Below are 17,563 nucleotides of genomic sequence, written 5' to 3'. Positions count from 1 at the left end.
AGCCTCCCACAGATCTGAGACTTACGTACATCAGCTGGGAAGGGGAAGGACAGAAACCTGAGAGATCAAACCAGATCGTTTATGAGGTGGCCAGACTACTTGCAGACTGCAGAAGTGGGGCTTGGACAAAAGGGTTGGTCAATGAGGAAGGTCTGGAACAACCCATGAGGGATGAAGAACGGAGTCCTTACTTAGGGCCAACAAGGCCTACGTGATCCAGCCTTGCCTCCCTCCCTGGCCTCATCCCAGGCCTCTCTCTCCTGGCTCTCTTGTCCGTCTTCGCGTCCTCCTTCAAAGGGCTGTCTGTCCACCTCTGACTGCTTCTTTTGAGGAGGGTTTACCTGTGTAACACCTACTCAGCCAGGTATCTGTTCAGAGACGAATTCCTCGGGGACCGTTTCCGGAACATCGAGTTCCGCAGAGCCTGGTTCCCCTCATTTTATCCCCAGACGACACCTTACAGCAGAGCTACCCAACAGAAACAGGGTGTGAGCCACACGGGTCATTTTAAATGTTCTTGTAGCCACATTAAAAAAAAAAAAACAACAGAAAGAAAAAAAAGAACAAGTGAATGAATTATTTTAATATTCTAGTTAACCCAATATACCCAGAATATTATCACCTTATCTCAACATGTAAGCAATATAAAAGCTAGAGATATTTCACCTTAAGCGGAGGCTAAGTCTCCAGAATCTGGTGTGTGCTTCACACAGCAAATCTCCATTTAGACTGGCCACACGGGCTAGTGACCACAGTATCGGACAACATAACCCTACACTCTCCTCCAAAGCGCTTAGCGTACTTTGTTACCGCAGCGAGTGCCATCACTTGATGAATGTGCATCTCCTCTGGAAGGTAAGCGACGAGGGAACATTCTCAGCTCAGTGTCCGAGAACTCAGTCGGTGCCAAATAAACACAACTGACCGGGGGCGGGGGGTGGTCCGAGAGCCGGTCACCTGCATGGAGAGCCTGGCCTTTCATTGGTGTTACCAAAGCAACTCAGGGAGAGAAGGCAGAGCGAATGGAACTGGGACATGATCTGGCAGGCACAGCACAAAAACAAGTTCAAGAGAGGCAAAGGCGGCACTGAAAGCATATTCCAGGTGCTTAACAAGGGACTCCAAACTGGACAGAGAAGACCTCCAGGCCAACAGATGTTAATACAACGGAGTACGGGAGGTGGGGCGGAACGAAGAGACTGGCAAGCTGTCTCTGCGAAGAGGAAGGGCACTGTAGTATAGAGTGTGGGTGTGAGAAAGCTGGAAGGAGAGGAGAGAAGCTGTGGTCAGAGAACAGGATATATACACTTAAGATTTCTAACGTGGCAAGTTTGGAATAATGTTAAAATACAGTAGAAGTGAAGGTCACTGGCGCTGAGCGAAGGTACTAGAAGTCAAAGGTATCAGACACCCTGCTTGGGATGATTAATAACTTGACTGAATGTCTTTTAAGATTTTAAGTTGTACAAGGGCAGAGATGATCTTCTGTGGCCCATACAGCCCAGTGCTGATCACATCAAGTATGCTTATCTGAATACAGTCCAAAGGCAAAGTTCAAACGTTAAAATCATGTGAAAGAAAAGTGGCAACGGTCACACAGCAAAGATAAATGTGAAGGACTCCAATTTATTTGCTCAATAATTATGTAGTTAGACTGAACAGTGTTAAGAACTCTGACGATCACTAACTTTTTAGATTGGTAGCCAAACTCCCAATTTGGAGGTACAAGAGGGTGGCGGAAAGGATATAAATTATTTCCCAGACTTACTTTTGTCTATAAAACAAAGTAATAGCCAACTGAGCCTTTAGAAGCTTTATTGTAGCCACTTTATTGTAGCGACTTTATTTTACGTGAGATACAGGTCCTCATAACTTGGATATACACATTTTTTACAATGGTTCCTATTATACGCTTGCCCTATTAGGGCAATTTGTTATTTTAAAAGAACTCTAAGAGGAAAAATTAAAACCTCATTTGTTTTCCATATGGAAGTTGGTATGCTTTTTAAGTGGACACGTGATTGTTTATTGTATTTTACATATAGTAAACAAATATATATACTACATATACACTTGTATATATATTGCATATCGTTTTTACTTGCCTAGTGCCTATCTTCAGCATTTTTTTTTCTCTTTCTTGTTTCTCCTACCCCAATTTTGAAAAAAAATTTTTTCCCACACATAACTTCTCCACTGAGGGATTCTGGTTGTCAGAAATAATAGCCTAAATCTTGAGGCTGGAAAGATAAAGGTGTAAGCTATGCTTAAACCCTCTCTGCCCACAAGACTCTTATCTTTTCAGCTTTTCTAATTAAGACTTCCGGAGTTCAGCTAATAACCAAGAGAGGACAAAGTTATGACACAGCTATTTGGTTCAACTCTGAACCAAGCAATAACCCTGCAAAAGTCTGTCCCTCCCTCCCACACTTCACAACTAATCAAAGTAAAATGTGAAAAAGGAAGGACTCATGTCAATAATTACAGCAGTAGGTACTAAAATCACTGAATCAGAAGAGCCATACATTCTGTTAAGAGTTGCCCCATCTTCCCGTGGGTACATGAACCGCTTCAAGCTTCCTTGCTGGCTCAACTCCCTCTTTTGTTTTCCTTCTGACCAATGATTGTTCCAAAGGTTCAGAGAAATCTGTGAGCCAAGACATTTCAAAGCCAACGGATCCATTTCATTCATTCATGCATACATTACTGTTTATGATTCTGAGCGCTTAGGAACTGCTCAATAAGCAAAACAGACGGGATCCTTGCTCATCTGAAGCACACTTTCTAAAGAACAGAACCTACAACGCCTGCCTCTTTAAAAGCATACTAACTCGGTGACAATTATTGTGATGTATATCATAAGCACCTGCTTTTTAAAAAATTTCCCTCAATAAATTTTTGTTAGACTAATACACAAAACAGTTATTTCTTTGAATTCCACCAGTGAAAAAACTTACATAATCACAGATTTTTCTGCTGTTTTGCACTTTCTGAGGAAAAGAGGCATAGGAGAGGAAAACTAAAAGGGATTTTCTTTGTAAATTTCCCAGGCCCTGTAACAGGGTCATTTTAGACCTAGCAAAATCTTCTACAACCATAATTCAACATTCGATATATACATATATGTATATATACATACACATGTAAAATACATGTATGTGTATATATGTATATTTTGCAAGTCAAATTATACACGCACACACACACACACATTTTTTTCAATCAACACTGCTTCCTGAGTGGAACCTATGAAACGAGTCCTTTGATTCTTCTAGAAACCTTGTTGGATTTTGATATAGGAAGGTGGGCCTTGAAGGAACTTTAGCCCCATAAACAAAGAAAAGGTAAAAGACACTGCATAATAAAAAAGATTTTAATTTGGGGGGGGGGGCGATTAGAAAAGAAAGAGGAGGGAGAGAAGGACACAGAGCCAACCAGAGTATAAGAGCCCGGAGTTCCCCTGTGACTGTGGCCAAAATGCATTTTAAGAATAGAGGGATGCCTGGGGCGCCTGGGTGGCTCAGTGGGTTAAGCGTCTGACTTGACCTCTGGTCAAGATCTCGAGTTTAGTGAGTTTGAACCCCGTACTGGGCTCCGTGCTGACAGTTCAGAGCCTGGAGCCTGCTTCGGATTGTGTCTGCCTCTCCCCAATTCGCTTCCTAGCTCTCTCTCTCTCTCTCTCTCTCTCTCTCACATACACACAAACTGAATAAACATAAAAATAATTAAAAGAAAAAAAAAAGGATAGAGATGCCTAATACACAGTATCCACACTCTTGGCACCGCCGTGTTATATAAATGCCTCCCTTTTCCCCAAATCTTCCAAAAAGCTAACCACACCCACAAAGGATTTGTGTCAACTCTTTCTCTTTTCCATTCTTTTCCTAGCTCCTGTCCAGCACATCTATCCAACATCTTCATCACAGATATCTCAACCGTTCATTAGCACCTCACTGGACTGGCCTAAAACTAGCTATCTTCTCTTCCCCATTTCTACCAGCAGTTGCTTTTAACTGTTCCTTCTCATATCTCCCAACATTCCACAAGCTCATTCGTGTCGTCATCGCTAAAGGAACAACTAATATTTATTGAGTACTTGTAACATGCTAGGTAGTCTGCCAAGGGCATTACGTGCGTAATTTCACTTGATCCTCAAACCCTACTAGACAGGTACTGTGATCATTTCCTAAATGTTAGGAAACCAAAGCTCAGGATGGGAATTCTACAGGGTAAGCAATGGACTTCAACTCTTGCGCCCACTCCACGGCCAGCTTAACCAGTACACTCCAATGACTCAAGTCAAAAGACCTAGGAATCCTCTCTTATTAATCACATCTAGTCACTTACCTAATCCAACCAAATAAACCTCCTCAACACCATGATAGCTCTTCCTCCGCTCCACTGCCTTCAGAGTAACAGCTAGCTAGCATCTACCAAACCCTCACTACGTGCCAAGCACTATTCTAAGTAATATACGTGTTTTTTTCCCCTTTTATCCCCCAAACCCTATGAAATGAAAAACCTAAAAAAGAAAGGGGTTACGGAGTGAGTGACAGAACCAGATTCAAATCCAGGCGATGCGAACTGAGAAGCCCTGAGCCCTTGACCCCTAGAGTGTAACGGTTCCCTCTTTGTCTCCCACGTGGACCCCCACCATCCTCCAGACGGCTGCAGATATCTTTCTGGAATACAAATGTTACCAACACGTTCTCCTACTTAAAATCAGCAGCTCTGTATCACGGAGGGGATCAAGTCCAACTTTCTTAATTTGGCATATAGAACCCTTTATGTTTCTGTTCAAGTCAGTTCAACAAATGCTTGAGTGCCTACTGTAGTCAAGGCAAAGTGCTGAGTCGTCTGAAAGGAATAATATACCAACCCCTGACTACTACCCCAGCCCCAAACGTTGCGTTCCTCAGCCAGAGACTCCCTGTGGATCTCATAAAGCAACACCCTACATGTTAGTCTCTTTGCCTGGAATGTACCAGGCACAATTCCTCAGCAACGTGAAGGAGCAGTGCCTAGATGAGGCCTTCCCTAGCAAACCTCAGTCAGAAATGCTCCCTTTTGTAAGTCCCCACAGCACTGTGTTCAAAATGTAGTGGAACAGGTATGGATCGACTTCCAAATGAGACCGTGATCACCTTCAGGGAAAGAACTGACCCCTGCCATCAATGTCTAGCAGGCAGTAGGCACCCTGTCATGTGCTGAACGAATAAAGAATGACAATGTTCCAACTTGATGAGGAGGGAGGAACAAGACACCGAACTAGGGACCTTAACACACAAGGGGGCCAAATTAAAAGTAGTGTCATTGTACTTCAGTTCTGATTTGGCCTACATTTTACCCCTCTGGGAAAACCCACATGTGGGACTTCAAGCTAAAGAGGCAAAACTTTCGTTTTCTAAGGCTCAACAAAGCTTTGACTGGCCAAAACAGATACTAGATCAAAGTCCATCTTCTAAAGGACTGTGAAGGTGGGAATCAAATCTGTCAAAAGAAAATAAATTGATCTACTGAGATCCAACTTCATCAGTGCTGCGTCACAGTAGGTGCAAGAAAAAGAAAAAAATCAAAACCTGTCCTGGGACGAAGGCCAATTGACAAATAAGTCCTACCGCTTGCAAGAACGTGAAATTCTTAAAGTGAAGGCAGTCCCCATAAAGCGGGGTTCACAACTGTCTTCTGCCACTGCTTTACGCTCAACTTCTGGTTTCTGTGATTTAAAGAGAAACATCTATACAGTTAGGCCCATGCCCGAGTGTACTGTAGCTCCTGGCAGATACGAACGTCTTGATTCCTAATGTTAATTGCAAACTGAAACATCACAAGAAACACTGCGTTCGTCAAAAGTCCTTCGTCTGAAACATATGGCATAAAGCTTTGAAAGCGAGTGATGTCTTTCCTGAACGGTGCTTTGTGTGCAACTGCTTCCAAATCGAGATCCACATTTTGAAACTACCCCCTCGGAGACGTGTGATGTCCCACCCGCTCCAGCCTCAAGGGAAAGGTGAGAATTCGTAGGCAACAGGCTGGGACGGTGGGTATCTCTCCCTATTCCTTTCCCGGAGAACAAGATCCAACGCAAGGCAGTTAGTGCCACTCTCATTTACAGCGCGCGCGCGCACACGCGCGCGCGCACACACACACACACACACACACACACACACACACACACACAGGAAATAAGAAACTCATGCCCACCTCTCCCCTCCTGAAAACAGCAAACGACGCGAGGATCAGCAACACTGCGGCCGGAACCACCAAACGCCAACAGCCGGGGGCCTCCCTCCTCTCCCAGGCGCCTGGCCGGCGGCGGGCGCCCGGCGCAGGACAACCCGTCCCCTCCTCCCCGGACGAGCGCGGCCAGCCCCACAGCGGGTCCGGGTCCACGTCTCCCGCAGCCCGGGCGAGCCAGGAGCAGAGCCGCGGAGGTCGGCCGCCTCGCCCGGCGCGGCGCTGCCCCGCACCCCGCCGCCGCCCGCACCTGAGGCGGCTGCCCGGGACCCGCGACAGGGCGCGGGGCCAGGCGGGCAGGGCAAAGTTACTCACTGGGAAAGCGCGGCCGCCCGGGGCGCGCGCCGGCTCCTGACGCCGCAGCCCAGCGCCAGCTCCGCTCTCCGCGGCCCGCCGAGGGAGCCGGGAGCCAGTCGGCCTCCGCTACGCGGGGAACCGCCGCCGCCACGGCCGCCACCGCGGATTTCCTGGCAAGAAGCAAACTCTGGCCAAGACTTCACTTCTCAACCGCCCCTGCTGCCTTCCCGGGGGCGAGCGCCGGGGCCGAGCGGCCCAACCCGACACGCGCCTGGGCCAATGGGCGGCAGCGTAGGGCGGGGAGGAGGCGGGCCAGAGAGAAACTCCGCTTATCCCAGAGCTCGGGGGGCGGGCCAGGCCGGGGCCGTCACTCCCGGGTTAGAGTGAGCCCACTCCGCCCTCGCCGCTGGCCCTCCCCCCACCCGGTCTCGGCTGTCCCCGCCGCTCGCCTGATCCCCCCGCTGAAGACACGCTCAAGAAGTGCCTCTGCGCTCACCGCGGACCGCCGCGAGGAGAGTGGAACAGCTGGGGGGAGGCAGTGAGCATCTAGGGGAATCGGGTTGGGGGCAGGAGAACAGGTGGCGCAGGAAAGCAGAAATATAGGTGTGTCGGGGGTGAGAGGACTCTGGGGTAAGGTGGTAGGGACAGGGGGGCTGACCGGGCCGAGAAAGGCGAGGGGAGTAGGAGATCGAAGAAGGGAGAAGGGTTTTTGGCGAAGAAGAACACCCGCGGAGAAGAGAGAGAGGAGAGGTACAAAGGCAAAAGGAGGGCGGGGAGCGAGTCTGGGTGGTGAAAGGTTGCCGAGGCGGAGGCAGGAGAGCACCTGGGAACAAAGGTAAGAGGGAGGTTCTGCAGGTGAAGGAGGTTTATGAAGCTAAAAGGGTAAAAGGAAAAGGAAGTGCAAAGCAAAGGAGGGCGTACGTATTCCAAGTGTAGGAAAGATCCTAAGAGAGAAAGGGCGGGGGCAGGGGGGAGAAGAGCAGTTTTCCTTCCAAACTCTCCTCTACGAACGCTTGTCCTTTGACCCATTTGAGGTGTGCAGCCGCAAGGTCCCGGATGACGCAAACTCAGACTTAAACCCATCCTATTCTGTTGTAAAATTCATCAGGGTGTATCGATCAGCTGTAGTTTAAACCTGCCATCCCATGAACACCACCCCCCTACCCCCTCCTGGCTTGGGGTCCCGCCAGGGAGTAACACGGGTGGAGCGGCAAATCTTCAAGGCCCGATTCCGCCCTAAGAAGGAAGGTGATTTGGGGGCCGACAGGTAAGGCCCCGCCCCCTTCGCCATCACCTGGGGTAAGGTGCCGAGGGCTGAACCCAAGCGCCCACGGGCGGTTCTCGGCCTCGAGAGGGGACAGGAGCCCGACCCCACCTCTCCCCGCTGGCTCGGCGGACAGACTAAGCTCCGGGAACTCCAGGTGAGCAACTCGGACCTCGCCACCGCCCTCCTCGCGCCGGGGGCGGGGCCTGTGGGCGGGGCCTCCGGGCGGAACGTACACGCCCCGCCCAGCGGCTGGGCAGTGCCGCGCCGCTGCGGCTCCTCCTCCCTCCTTCCGTCTTCGGCTCCTTCCGTCGGTCGTTCCTTCCTTCCTGCTCCGCCTGCACGTTTCGCGATATGGGTTAGAGCCTCCGATCCAGCAGCACCACCTGAGGATCCCGGAAGCCGCCCCCGCGATGGAAGAAGACCAGGAGTTGGAGAGGTAACGGCCGTGGAGGCGGGTGGGTAGTGGGAGGGGGGGAGGCGGGCGGGAGGAGCGGGCCGCGCCCTGCGCCCCGAGCGGGTGGCGGAGGGGCCGGTGGTCGGCCGGGGCCTCCGCCTCCACGGCCCGACCAGACAGCGAGCGCCTGGCTGGGAGGACAGGGGAGGGGAGAGAAGTGGGCGCCTGAGCGGGGAGAGGGGGCCCCGACTGGGAAGAGAGGGGAAGACACATGGATGTTTTGGAGTAGAAACGCTCAGTACCACTAGATGTCCTGGAGGGAGCACAAGTTGTGAGGCCGGACTTAAGTCCCCACATTGCCCCACCCCCAGTTAAAACAGCGAGAGTAAATAAAGCTAACGTTAGATCGCGCACCAGGCCACTGTTCTCCGAGTGCTGCCATTGGTGCGTTCAGTCAGGCCTAAGCCCCTTGTAACTGCAGTCCAAATCGCTCTGTGCGCTCAGTTCTCTTCCTCCCTCCTGCTTGATTTACATATCCCGGAATTTCCATTCTAGTTAATCTCCTGAAAATGGAAACCATAGTGGGGCCTGCACGATGGTAATCTACAGTCTGTTTTTAAAAAGATCTATGTTTTTCTACGCCTTTAAACATTTCTACGCCTTTTCATTCCCTAGCAGAGCCCACCCTGTTGTAATCTTATCCCTTCCTTATGACTGTGCCAAAAGAAGATTTTAACAAACATTTGTGTGTTAAGGGGACTCCCCTGTGGCCATGTGGACGGTCCGATGGGGTGGGGAAAAAACCGGAGGCAATAATTACATACTTACTGATAGACTATGTGGAGGCAGGAAAATAAGGGGCTAATCCTAACTGTTCTGTGTAATTGGAGTGCATTAGAGTATAATGTGTTGCCAATGTGATACAGTAAATGCAAAAAAAAAAAAAAAAAAAGCTAGTTGCAAAACCATATTCAGTATGATCTCATTTTTATAAAAAATATGTGTGTAGAAAAATATCTGGATTGAAGACCTCAATGGCTGAAGGCGAGAGGAAGACAGCCCTGGAAATGGTCCAGGCAGCTGGAACAGATAGACACTGTGTGACATTTGTATTGCACGAGGAGGACCATACCCTAGGAAATTCTCTTCGTTACATGATCATGAAGAACCCGGAAGTGGAATTTTGTGGTTACACTACAACCCATCCTTCAGAGAGCAAAATTAATTTACGCATTCAGACTCGAGGTACTCTTCCAGCTGTGGAGCCATTTCAGAGAGGCTTGAATGAGCTCATGAATGTCTGCCAGCATGTGCTTGACAAGTTTGAGGCCAGCATAAAGGAATATAAGGATCAAAAAGCAAGCAGAAAGGAGTCCACATTCTAGTCCCTCACGCACTATACAGGGGGGACTGTCCTCTAGGATATTGTCTTCGTGATCTGGCAAAAAACCCAGAAATAGAAGTTTGTGATCACGACCCGATGTGTCTTCAGCAAGGCGTGCTTCTAGCTTTTACCCATTACAGCTGTTGGAATCCCCGCAAGAACCTTTGTATTCATCTAATAAATTCCCTCTTTCATTTAAACTAATTTGAGTGGTTTCTGTTGCTTCGTCTGGAAGATTGGCTCTTTCGGGGTTGTTTGTTTTTCTTTTAATTGAGTCAGCAGTGAAAGTAAGCTCTGAGAAAATTACAGGCCTTGCAAGGACTTTGATCAAGGGAATTCAAAAGAATATGCAATATGCATTCATGGCTGTGATTGGGGGAGAAGGAGAGATGCGGTGGAGCCTGACCCCAGCTAGACTGGGATTGGTTTAAAAAAAAAAAGGTGGAAATGGGAGGAGGGTTTAGCTTCTTGTTGGATACTTTTTAGTAATTCATGGGAGAATTGCATTCTTTGCTATGACTTAGGTCGGGCAAGGGGCAAGGGTGGGGAATAATTTGAAAGAATTGTGAGAATTATGGTTTCACAGGAAGGTTAGGTAGGATCTAGCACGATCTTTGTGGCAGCATTTATAGGATAGATACCAGTTTACTGCTTTAATTTCAGGACACTAATAAAATATTTTGTCGGAAATGATCTAAGTAGGTCAAGAGAGTTTATATTATAAAAGGAGGAAACTGGAGTGACCAGATAACATTTTCGGTCCTTAGGTGGGTATCTAGGTATAGCCCAAGGTTACATTAAGGATGGGGAGAAGGAAATTCCATGTTGGGAAAATGATTTTTTTTTTTTTTTAACTTAAAATATTAGCGAACCGCTTCTAAGCTGTCCTGTTAATCTCATCAACCTCGTCTCATACCTGTCCTACCCCACCTTGACTCTTCATTCACCCTAAATCTCTGTCAGCCTTTGAACCTGAGCACCCCACCCCCAGCACTCTTTGCTTTGGGGCCTTTGTTTTTGCTGTCCCGTCTTCCTGGAACACTTTTACCCTGCCGTACTCTAGGAGAGAACTTAACATGTCCGACTCCGTACCCTGGTTTGGGTAGTTGTGTGTGCTTTCGTTATGCTCTTGGGTTTCCCGGTCTTGGATTTGCCAGGCTGTTGTTAGCGTTTATGCTGTCTGCCCACTGTACTGGCTTGCAGCACAATGCCTGATAGACAATTAGACGTTTAGAAATTCCGACAATTAGACATTTCGACTTTCTGATCTTGGTAAGGAAGTCAGGGAAGCTCCTCCAGAGATTACAGGAAGAGGAGGGGCTAGCTGCAAAAAACGAGAGAATGCATTCTGGTGGAATAGCTGTGCATAGGTCCTGAAGCAGAAAGCTGGTGGTCTGAGGAATTAAAAGTATTGAAAGATTTGCTTCTCTGTAGCATGGTAAGCAAGGAGGAGAAAGAAGGGCCTACGCTATGGATTTGGTAGGAAGGAGAGCTGGGGTGGTAAGGGGTTTGGATTTTAAGTACAATGGGGATGACATCTGAATACTTTGATGACTGTAGAGGAGTGAGTTGTAGAGAGGCCAGTGTGGAAGCAGAGAAGCGGTAAGAGTGTCATTGGCCTGGAAGGGCAGCAAGCTAGCAATGGACAAGAGAGGGTTGATTTGAAATACACTTGAGAGCTGAACCTCAGGAATCGGATGTGGAAGGTGAGAAAACATGACCTCCATCTAAGTTTGGGGCCACATTACTGAAATGGGAAGCTTAAGGGGAGACATAGGTTGGAAAGTGGAAAAGGTAACTGGAATCAAAAATTCCACTGTGAACGTGGTAGACGGTAGATACGTGAGTTGGAGGCCCTGAAAGATAATTAAGCTAGAGACTTTGTGAGTTCTTCAGGTCATGCCACCAGGGTTGTGGGATCGAGCCCTGCGTTGGACTCTGTGCTGAGCGTGGAGCCTGCTTAAGATTCTCCCTCTCTCCCTCCCTCCCTCCCTCCCTCCCTCTCTCTCTGACTCACTCACATTTTTAAAAAGTGAGTTGTTGCCATAAAAATGATGTATGTATGTATTTCTATGGAGAAACTGGAGTCTCATAAAAGAAGTGGGCCCAAGACCAAGCTCTGGGCAAGCTCAGCGCTAAAGATTGGGCATAAAAGTCGCAGCCAGTGAGGTATAGAAAGTAGAGTCGCGGAAGGCAGTGCTTTCAAAGAGGGGAAAAATGGCATTGAATGAGTCACATGAGGACAGAAAAGTGCTGATTGACATTAACAGGTTGTTGGGCACTAGGCGTATTAGTTTAGTGCCTAACAGGGCTAAATGTTAGCACTCACTATATCGGAAAAGGACTTAGTTTGGGTTTTCCAGTCAAGCCAGTACACTGTAGGGCACTGACGAGCTGAATGTTACCGGGAGCGGGGATGAGGGAAGGTCAAAGTCATAGGGCCAGGATAGTGTTCTCCTAGAGTGATCCAGAAGAGATTCTGGAAAGCCAATGTCACTGCAAGGAAATTAGCCCTTGAAGATGCAGGGAACGTCTAAGAGGATAGGTGAGAATCAAAACCGTTTGCCTCTGAGTAGTCCTATGGGGATGGGAAACAGGGTTATTTAACTGAAGTGTAATACCTCTGAACCAAGACCTCCAGGAGATGAAAGCAAGGCTTAATTAGTGGACATAGAGGTGTAGGATGATGATCATAGACTGAAGTAATTAATAGCAGTACATGTGGGAAATGCCCTCACGTGACTACCTACCTCCATATCACGTGGCTTCATTGCTCCGAAGAAGATTTATCATCACTGATCTTGCGGCTTGCGATCTTGAATCTGCTTAGAGTGGCCGTAAATGCACAGGTCGATGCAAAACAGCTTTAGAAAGGCAGATGGGTGGAAGGAAAAGACTGAGGGCAGGACTGGAGGGGTAACCAAGAGTCGGGTACGAGTGGGAACAATCTGCATAAAGTCTGTGGCATCTGACAGAAGATTGAATTGGTCCTTAAAAGGGTAAGGGAGATAAACAGGAGTCAAATATATTTATATATAAACTGCGAAAAAATAACTTGATCCGTACCTCTGATTTGCTAATAGCTTTTCACTGAAACGAATATTAATGATTTAAAATCAGAAATCTCGTTCAGCTGTAAAGCACTGTGCCTTTTAAAGAGCCAATCATTAAATAAAGTGATTACATACCAAAGGCTTTTAATAAATAATAATTTGAGTACTTACACAGCACTTTCTATTTTCAAAGCACTTTACAAACTAATTATTTATAAATTGCATATAGCTGTAACATCTAAGTGCTCTAATTAGTTGGTATAACACACAGGTGCCTACAAAGTCTCTGTAGGGATAAAAAAAGAAAAAAAAAAGTGTACATAAAAAGCGGACCATTTAGTGCCATTCTGACCAAAGAGTGTCTTGCATTTCTAGAAATATGAGACCATATCAAGTTCTATGGCCCACCATTCCCCACCCTTCTTTTTGTTTCCTTGAAACATTAAAATTATAGATAGTCCCCAGATCACTAGACAAGAATCTTTTTGTCGGCATAATCTTTTGTAACATCCCTTAGACTGGACTCCTAGGAAGTATACCCAAATCGACCAGTGTGTGCTTTCAAATACTTATAAAGACCCCAAATCCAGCCTTTTGTGCTTAGATTCTTGGGGGGTTTTTTGTTGTTCTCTATTTGGAACTTTATAAATTATCCGGGTACAGTTATTGTGCGATTTGCAATTTTTTAATGAATTCTTTCCATATCTAAATTATCAGGGTCCGTATTGTACAGCAGATGCGGACCTAGTAGGGGAACAGCCCTAAGAAATGGTGGAGTCTGTCCTAAAAAGCCTGACGTGGTTTGGAGAGGGCAGACAGAGTCATACACGTGAAAAAGGAAACAAATTGCGTTTACGATGAAGTGCTTTAACGTGCAGTGCAGAGTATTATGTGCTGAACACAGACCGGAATGGGAGAGAGATGCTCCTGAAACAAGGATTGTTCCATGAGCATCCACTCTGCCAGCCACCATCCTGGGCACTGCGGATGGCAAACAAGACGGCCATAGCCTGCCTTCCAGCACCTCATGGGGGATTGAAGGTGGCAGACCTGAAAAATAGAGTGTTCCAGGATAAATCGTTTTCTCCTTGTCAGTATAAAGGGGCCATTAAAGATTCCTAAGCTTGGGGACACCCCCAGAGTTGTGTTGTGTTGTGTTTCATCCCATGCCTGTGCAGAATGGATGAGCGGAAGGAAACATTGTAAGACAGTGCATTAGGCAGCATTTATGTAATGTAAGGAGAGCATAAGTGTAGGAATGGAGATAGGAGGATAGGAAAACTGCTAAGAAAGAAGGAAAATACTTGGAGACAGATTCTGTATAGCGGTAAAGGTAAACTAAAGATTGCAAATGGCCCCATTTCCGTGTCTTTTACCCCTTTGTTTTTCTCCCACTCCCTCACAACCAAAACCAGTATGGCGGGATTTATCATCTCCGCTCCTCCCCAACTTGTCCTTGCTTACAGAAGTCAGTGTGCCCCTCGCCCTTACCTCCCCTTACCTCGTTTCCTCGCTCCAGTCGGAATTCACATCTTTAACAAGGCTGAGAACCCAGGGCTACAGGTGACAAGATTGGGGGTGGGGAGAGGAGGTCAGGGCACTGAGCGGACTGGCTCTTGCTGCTGCTGGCCCTCAACAAGTTGCTCTCCTCAAAGGGAACCTTCCTGTCTTCCTTCCTTCTTTCCTTCTTTTCTTTCTTTCTTTCTTTCTTTCTTTCTTTCTTTCTTTCTTTCTTTTTCATTCATTCATTCATTCATTCCATAAATATTATTGAGCACATACTATATGCATGCACAGTTTAGGTAGTAGGGATATAGCAGGGAACAAACTGACCCACAAGCAATTTATTTTTGAACAGCAGATACATAAAATAAATACGTGATGTGACTTAAGGTAGTGGTATAAATGGAAAAAGAAGGATAGGGATGGGAAGGGTGAGAGAGTGAGTAGCTAGTGAAGGCCTTTCAGAGAAGGTGACGTTTGAGCAGAGAAATAAAAGAGACCAAGGATAAATGAGACTGTACCCAGAATTTTCTAAAAACTGAGATGATTCAGCAGTGAAAAAGCTAAATTATGAACCTCTTTAAAGGAATAAACTTCTCCGCATTGTGTGTGTGTGTGTGTGTGTGTAGTTTTTATCCGTGTCTAAAATTATATCACTTATATGTGCATGTACTTATATAGTAAAGAATAATTATAGTAAAGAATATTCAGTTACTGGGACAGTAGGATATTGTAAAAGTTTTAGATTGGCTAATACATATACATTTAGATATGTATATGTATTAGGGGAATTTATTTTAATGGGCCCTTTTTCCTGTGTGTGTGTGTGTGTGTGTGTGTGTGTGTGTGTGTAAGTATATCTTAGGAGGAGAAACTGATGTGCTCGGGATCCTGAATATCTTTTAGCGGATGAATTAAGAGGTTGCATTGTTGGAATCATACCGCCTGGGTCTTGGCCTTGGCCCAAAGACTCTTTAACTATGTGGCCTTGGACAAGTTATTTGACCTCTTTCTGTCTGAGTTTCCTCATCTGTAACATTGAGATAACAATAACACTTGCCATATAGAAATATAACTATTAATTTAGATAATCTATCAAAAGTGCTTAGGGCATATCTGGCCCACAGAGTATGCTGTCAATCAGCGTTAGTTACTAATGTTATTATAATACCAGTAACGTGTCAAACAAGCTGATTTTTACTCATTTCTTCCAGGTGACAACTTAAAAGCAAAAAATTGCTGTTATTTTTGTTTCCTCTAGCCCAGGGCAGCACTATAATACAAATTTGTGGAGCCCTGTATGGAAGGTTATCAGTCTGCTAAAGCCATTGCTTTCAAGAAAGATATTTTAAAACAGCATTCCTATTTATAGAATACAGATAAAAAGCGAAGAGAAATTGTGTTTCTCCTCTTTTCACAAAGACATTAAGACGGAGCATCCATAATCTTTTCTAAGCTTCAAGACAGAGGTTAATAAGCCAGAAGGGAAGCACGTTCTATACTAGATCTGGTTTGGTATGAGGTATCTGAATAAGAAACCAGGCTAAGCATAAAATTGCTTGAAATAGGGTATATTGATACTGTATCCAATAATACAAACCCTCAGTAGGTTCCCTGTTTGTTATGTAAGGCATTTAACGTGTGTCAAAGAGAAAAGCTACCTGTGTGCTTTTCTCAGTTTGCCATGCGGACTTGAGTCCAACCTCAAAAATGGTGTAGGTGATGCCTCAACCAATTCTATTAAAAGAGCTCCACAAGAAAATCAAACCTCCTAGAGCGTCTAGCAGATGGAGACTGCACCGTTGGCTTAAACAACATCTTGGGGTTTGGGTTGGGTTTTTCTGTTTGGTTTTGGTTTTGATCCTCTTTCAAGAGTGAAAGAGGCTTGCTTTCTAGAGGCCTCCTTCCAACATAGAACTGTGTGGAAGGGTAAGAACCCCGAAGCGGGAGGCCTGGTTTAAATCTTGGCTCTATCATTTTCTAACTTGTGAATGCAGGAAAGTGTCCTAAGATTCCTGACCCCCCGTCTCCTTATCTGTAAAACCGACTAATGCTAATACCAACTTTATAGGGTTGTTGTGAAGAATGAATGAAATACGGCACTCAGCACGGTTCCTAGTATACTTAAATACTCAAATACTAGCGATTACTATCACTGTTCTATTGGTTATTGTTTAAGCCAATTAGTGGTGATTCGAATAGTGGCCTTCCTCCTATTGGTTATGTCTCGTTATCCGTGACAGACCTCACTGGCCTTCTCACTTCTTTCCTTATCCGCCTTGCTTCTTTCTGTGTCAGAGCCTTGGCACTTGCCCCCTATTTCCCTACACTGTCTTCCCTTAAGTCTTCCCGTGGCCTGTCCCTTTTCAAGGTAATTTCCTTAGAGAATCATCCTTGACCGATGTATTACTTACCCGATGCTGCGTAACAAATTGTCCTAAAACTTCGTGCTGAGAACTAAAACCATGTCTCAGTGTCCGTGGGTCAGGGATCTGGCTGGAGCTTAACTGGACGAACCCGACTCACAGGCTGCAGTCGCCTGGAGGCCGGAATGGGGGGTGACTCACCTCCAAGCTCACTCACCTGAGGCTGCCTCCTGCCGTGGCCTCTTACCCCAGAGCAGGGGAGGGGCCAGGAAGTAGCACGCGAACCCAAGATGGAAGCCGCAGTCTTTTTATACCCTAATCTTGGAAGTGACATTCATCATTTCTGCCCCATTCTCTTTGTTAGAAGTGAGTCTGTTAAGTCCAGCCCACGCTGAAGGTGAGATTATACAAGAGTGTGAAAATCAGGAGGTGGAGAGCCTTAGGACAATCCTTACCCACCACTGCCTTCTCTAGAACAGCAAGAGCACCTACAGACCAACCTCCGTCGTTTTCTACCCACTGACCTTGCTTCATCTCTGCATGGTCCTCCTCACCAGCTCACGTTGTACTGTGTATTTACCTGTTTGTTGTCTAACTCGACTTGCATACAGGCTCCCTGAGGGCAACGGCTTTGTCCCTCTTTGCCTTTGGGTCCCCAGCACTTGAAACCATGGCAGGCCCGTGTACGCATTCGTTAATATTCAGTAAACGAATGGCCCCGAATGATTGAATGCCAGCACCCGTATGACTGGCGCAACAGGGAGGAAAGGGAAAACTGCAGAGAAAAACTGAGGGGTTTGTAATGACGTTATTTTGTACACTCGTCCGCCGACACACACTCAGAGAAGCCACCACAGTAACAAGCCTCAGGAAAAAAAATTCTTGGGCTGCTTGGCCGGCTCAGTTGGTAGAGCATGCGACTCTTGATCTCAGGGTCTTGAGTTCAAGCCCCACGTTGGGCGGAGAGATTACTCAAAAGAAAAAAAGAAAAATTCCTGAGTGAGGCAAGAAAGCATGCCTGTCCTGTGGCTTCAATGGGAGGAAGAGCTGAGGTGATTGGCA

The 17,563-nt window shown here is 46.5% G+C and overlaps 3 protein-coding genes across 4 annotated transcripts in view; 2 read left to right on the top strand and 1 right to left on the bottom strand.

Moving 5' to 3' along the window:
- LNX2 (ligand of numb-protein X 2) overlaps window positions 1–6,690 on the bottom strand; it is an 81,004-nt gene extending 74,314 nt beyond the window's left edge. For both annotated transcript variants that reach the window (XM_058689031.1, XM_058689040.1), the window contains exon 1: window positions 6,553–6,690. The gene's annotated coding sequence lies outside the window, so the exon portion shown is untranslated. The remainder of the gene's footprint in view (window positions 1–6,552) is intronic.
- A 1,414-nt stretch (window positions 6,691–8,104) lies between these two features.
- Window positions 8,105–9,783, top strand: LOC131487881 (DNA-directed RNA polymerases I and III subunit RPAC2). The gene is made up of 2 exons (XM_058689068.1): window positions 8,105–8,237; window positions 9,205–9,783. Exons 1-2 carry the CDS (start codon window positions 8,212–8,214, stop codon window positions 9,578–9,580), a joined length of 402 nt encoding a protein of 133 aa, XP_058545051.1. The 5' UTR covers window positions 8,105–8,211; the 3' UTR covers window positions 9,581–9,783.
- Window positions 8,106–17,563, top strand: part of LOC131487878 (protein POLR1D-like) — a 48,728-nt gene continuing 39,270 nt past the window's right edge. Inside the window, exon 1 of the mRNA XM_058689054.1 lies at window positions 8,106–8,237. Coding sequence (XP_058545037.1) covers window positions 8,212–8,237 — 26 coding nt within the window. The 5' untranslated portion in view covers window positions 8,106–8,211. The remainder of the gene's footprint in view (window positions 8,238–17,563) is intronic.

Source organism: Neofelis nebulosa, chromosome 1, assembly GCF_028018385.1.
Source record: "Neofelis nebulosa isolate mNeoNeb1 chromosome 1, mNeoNeb1.pri, whole genome shotgun sequence".
NCBI classification, from domain to species: domain Eukaryota; kingdom Metazoa; phylum Chordata; class Mammalia; order Carnivora; family Felidae; genus Neofelis; species Neofelis nebulosa.
The sequence above is the reverse complement of the archived record's forward strand: the minus strand, read 5'-3'. Positions and strand labels throughout refer to the sequence as shown.

What these genes read in the sequence shown, in the direction of transcription:
- LOC131487881 (XM_058689068.1), top strand. Translation starts at nt 8,212, where the DNA reads ATGGAAGAAGACCAGGAGTTGGAGAG. An exon ending in GAAGACCAGGAGTTGGAGAG is followed by an intron (nt 8,238 to 9,204) that starts GTAACGGCCGTG and finishes ATATGTGTGTAG; the next exon opens with AAAAATATCTGGATTGAAGA.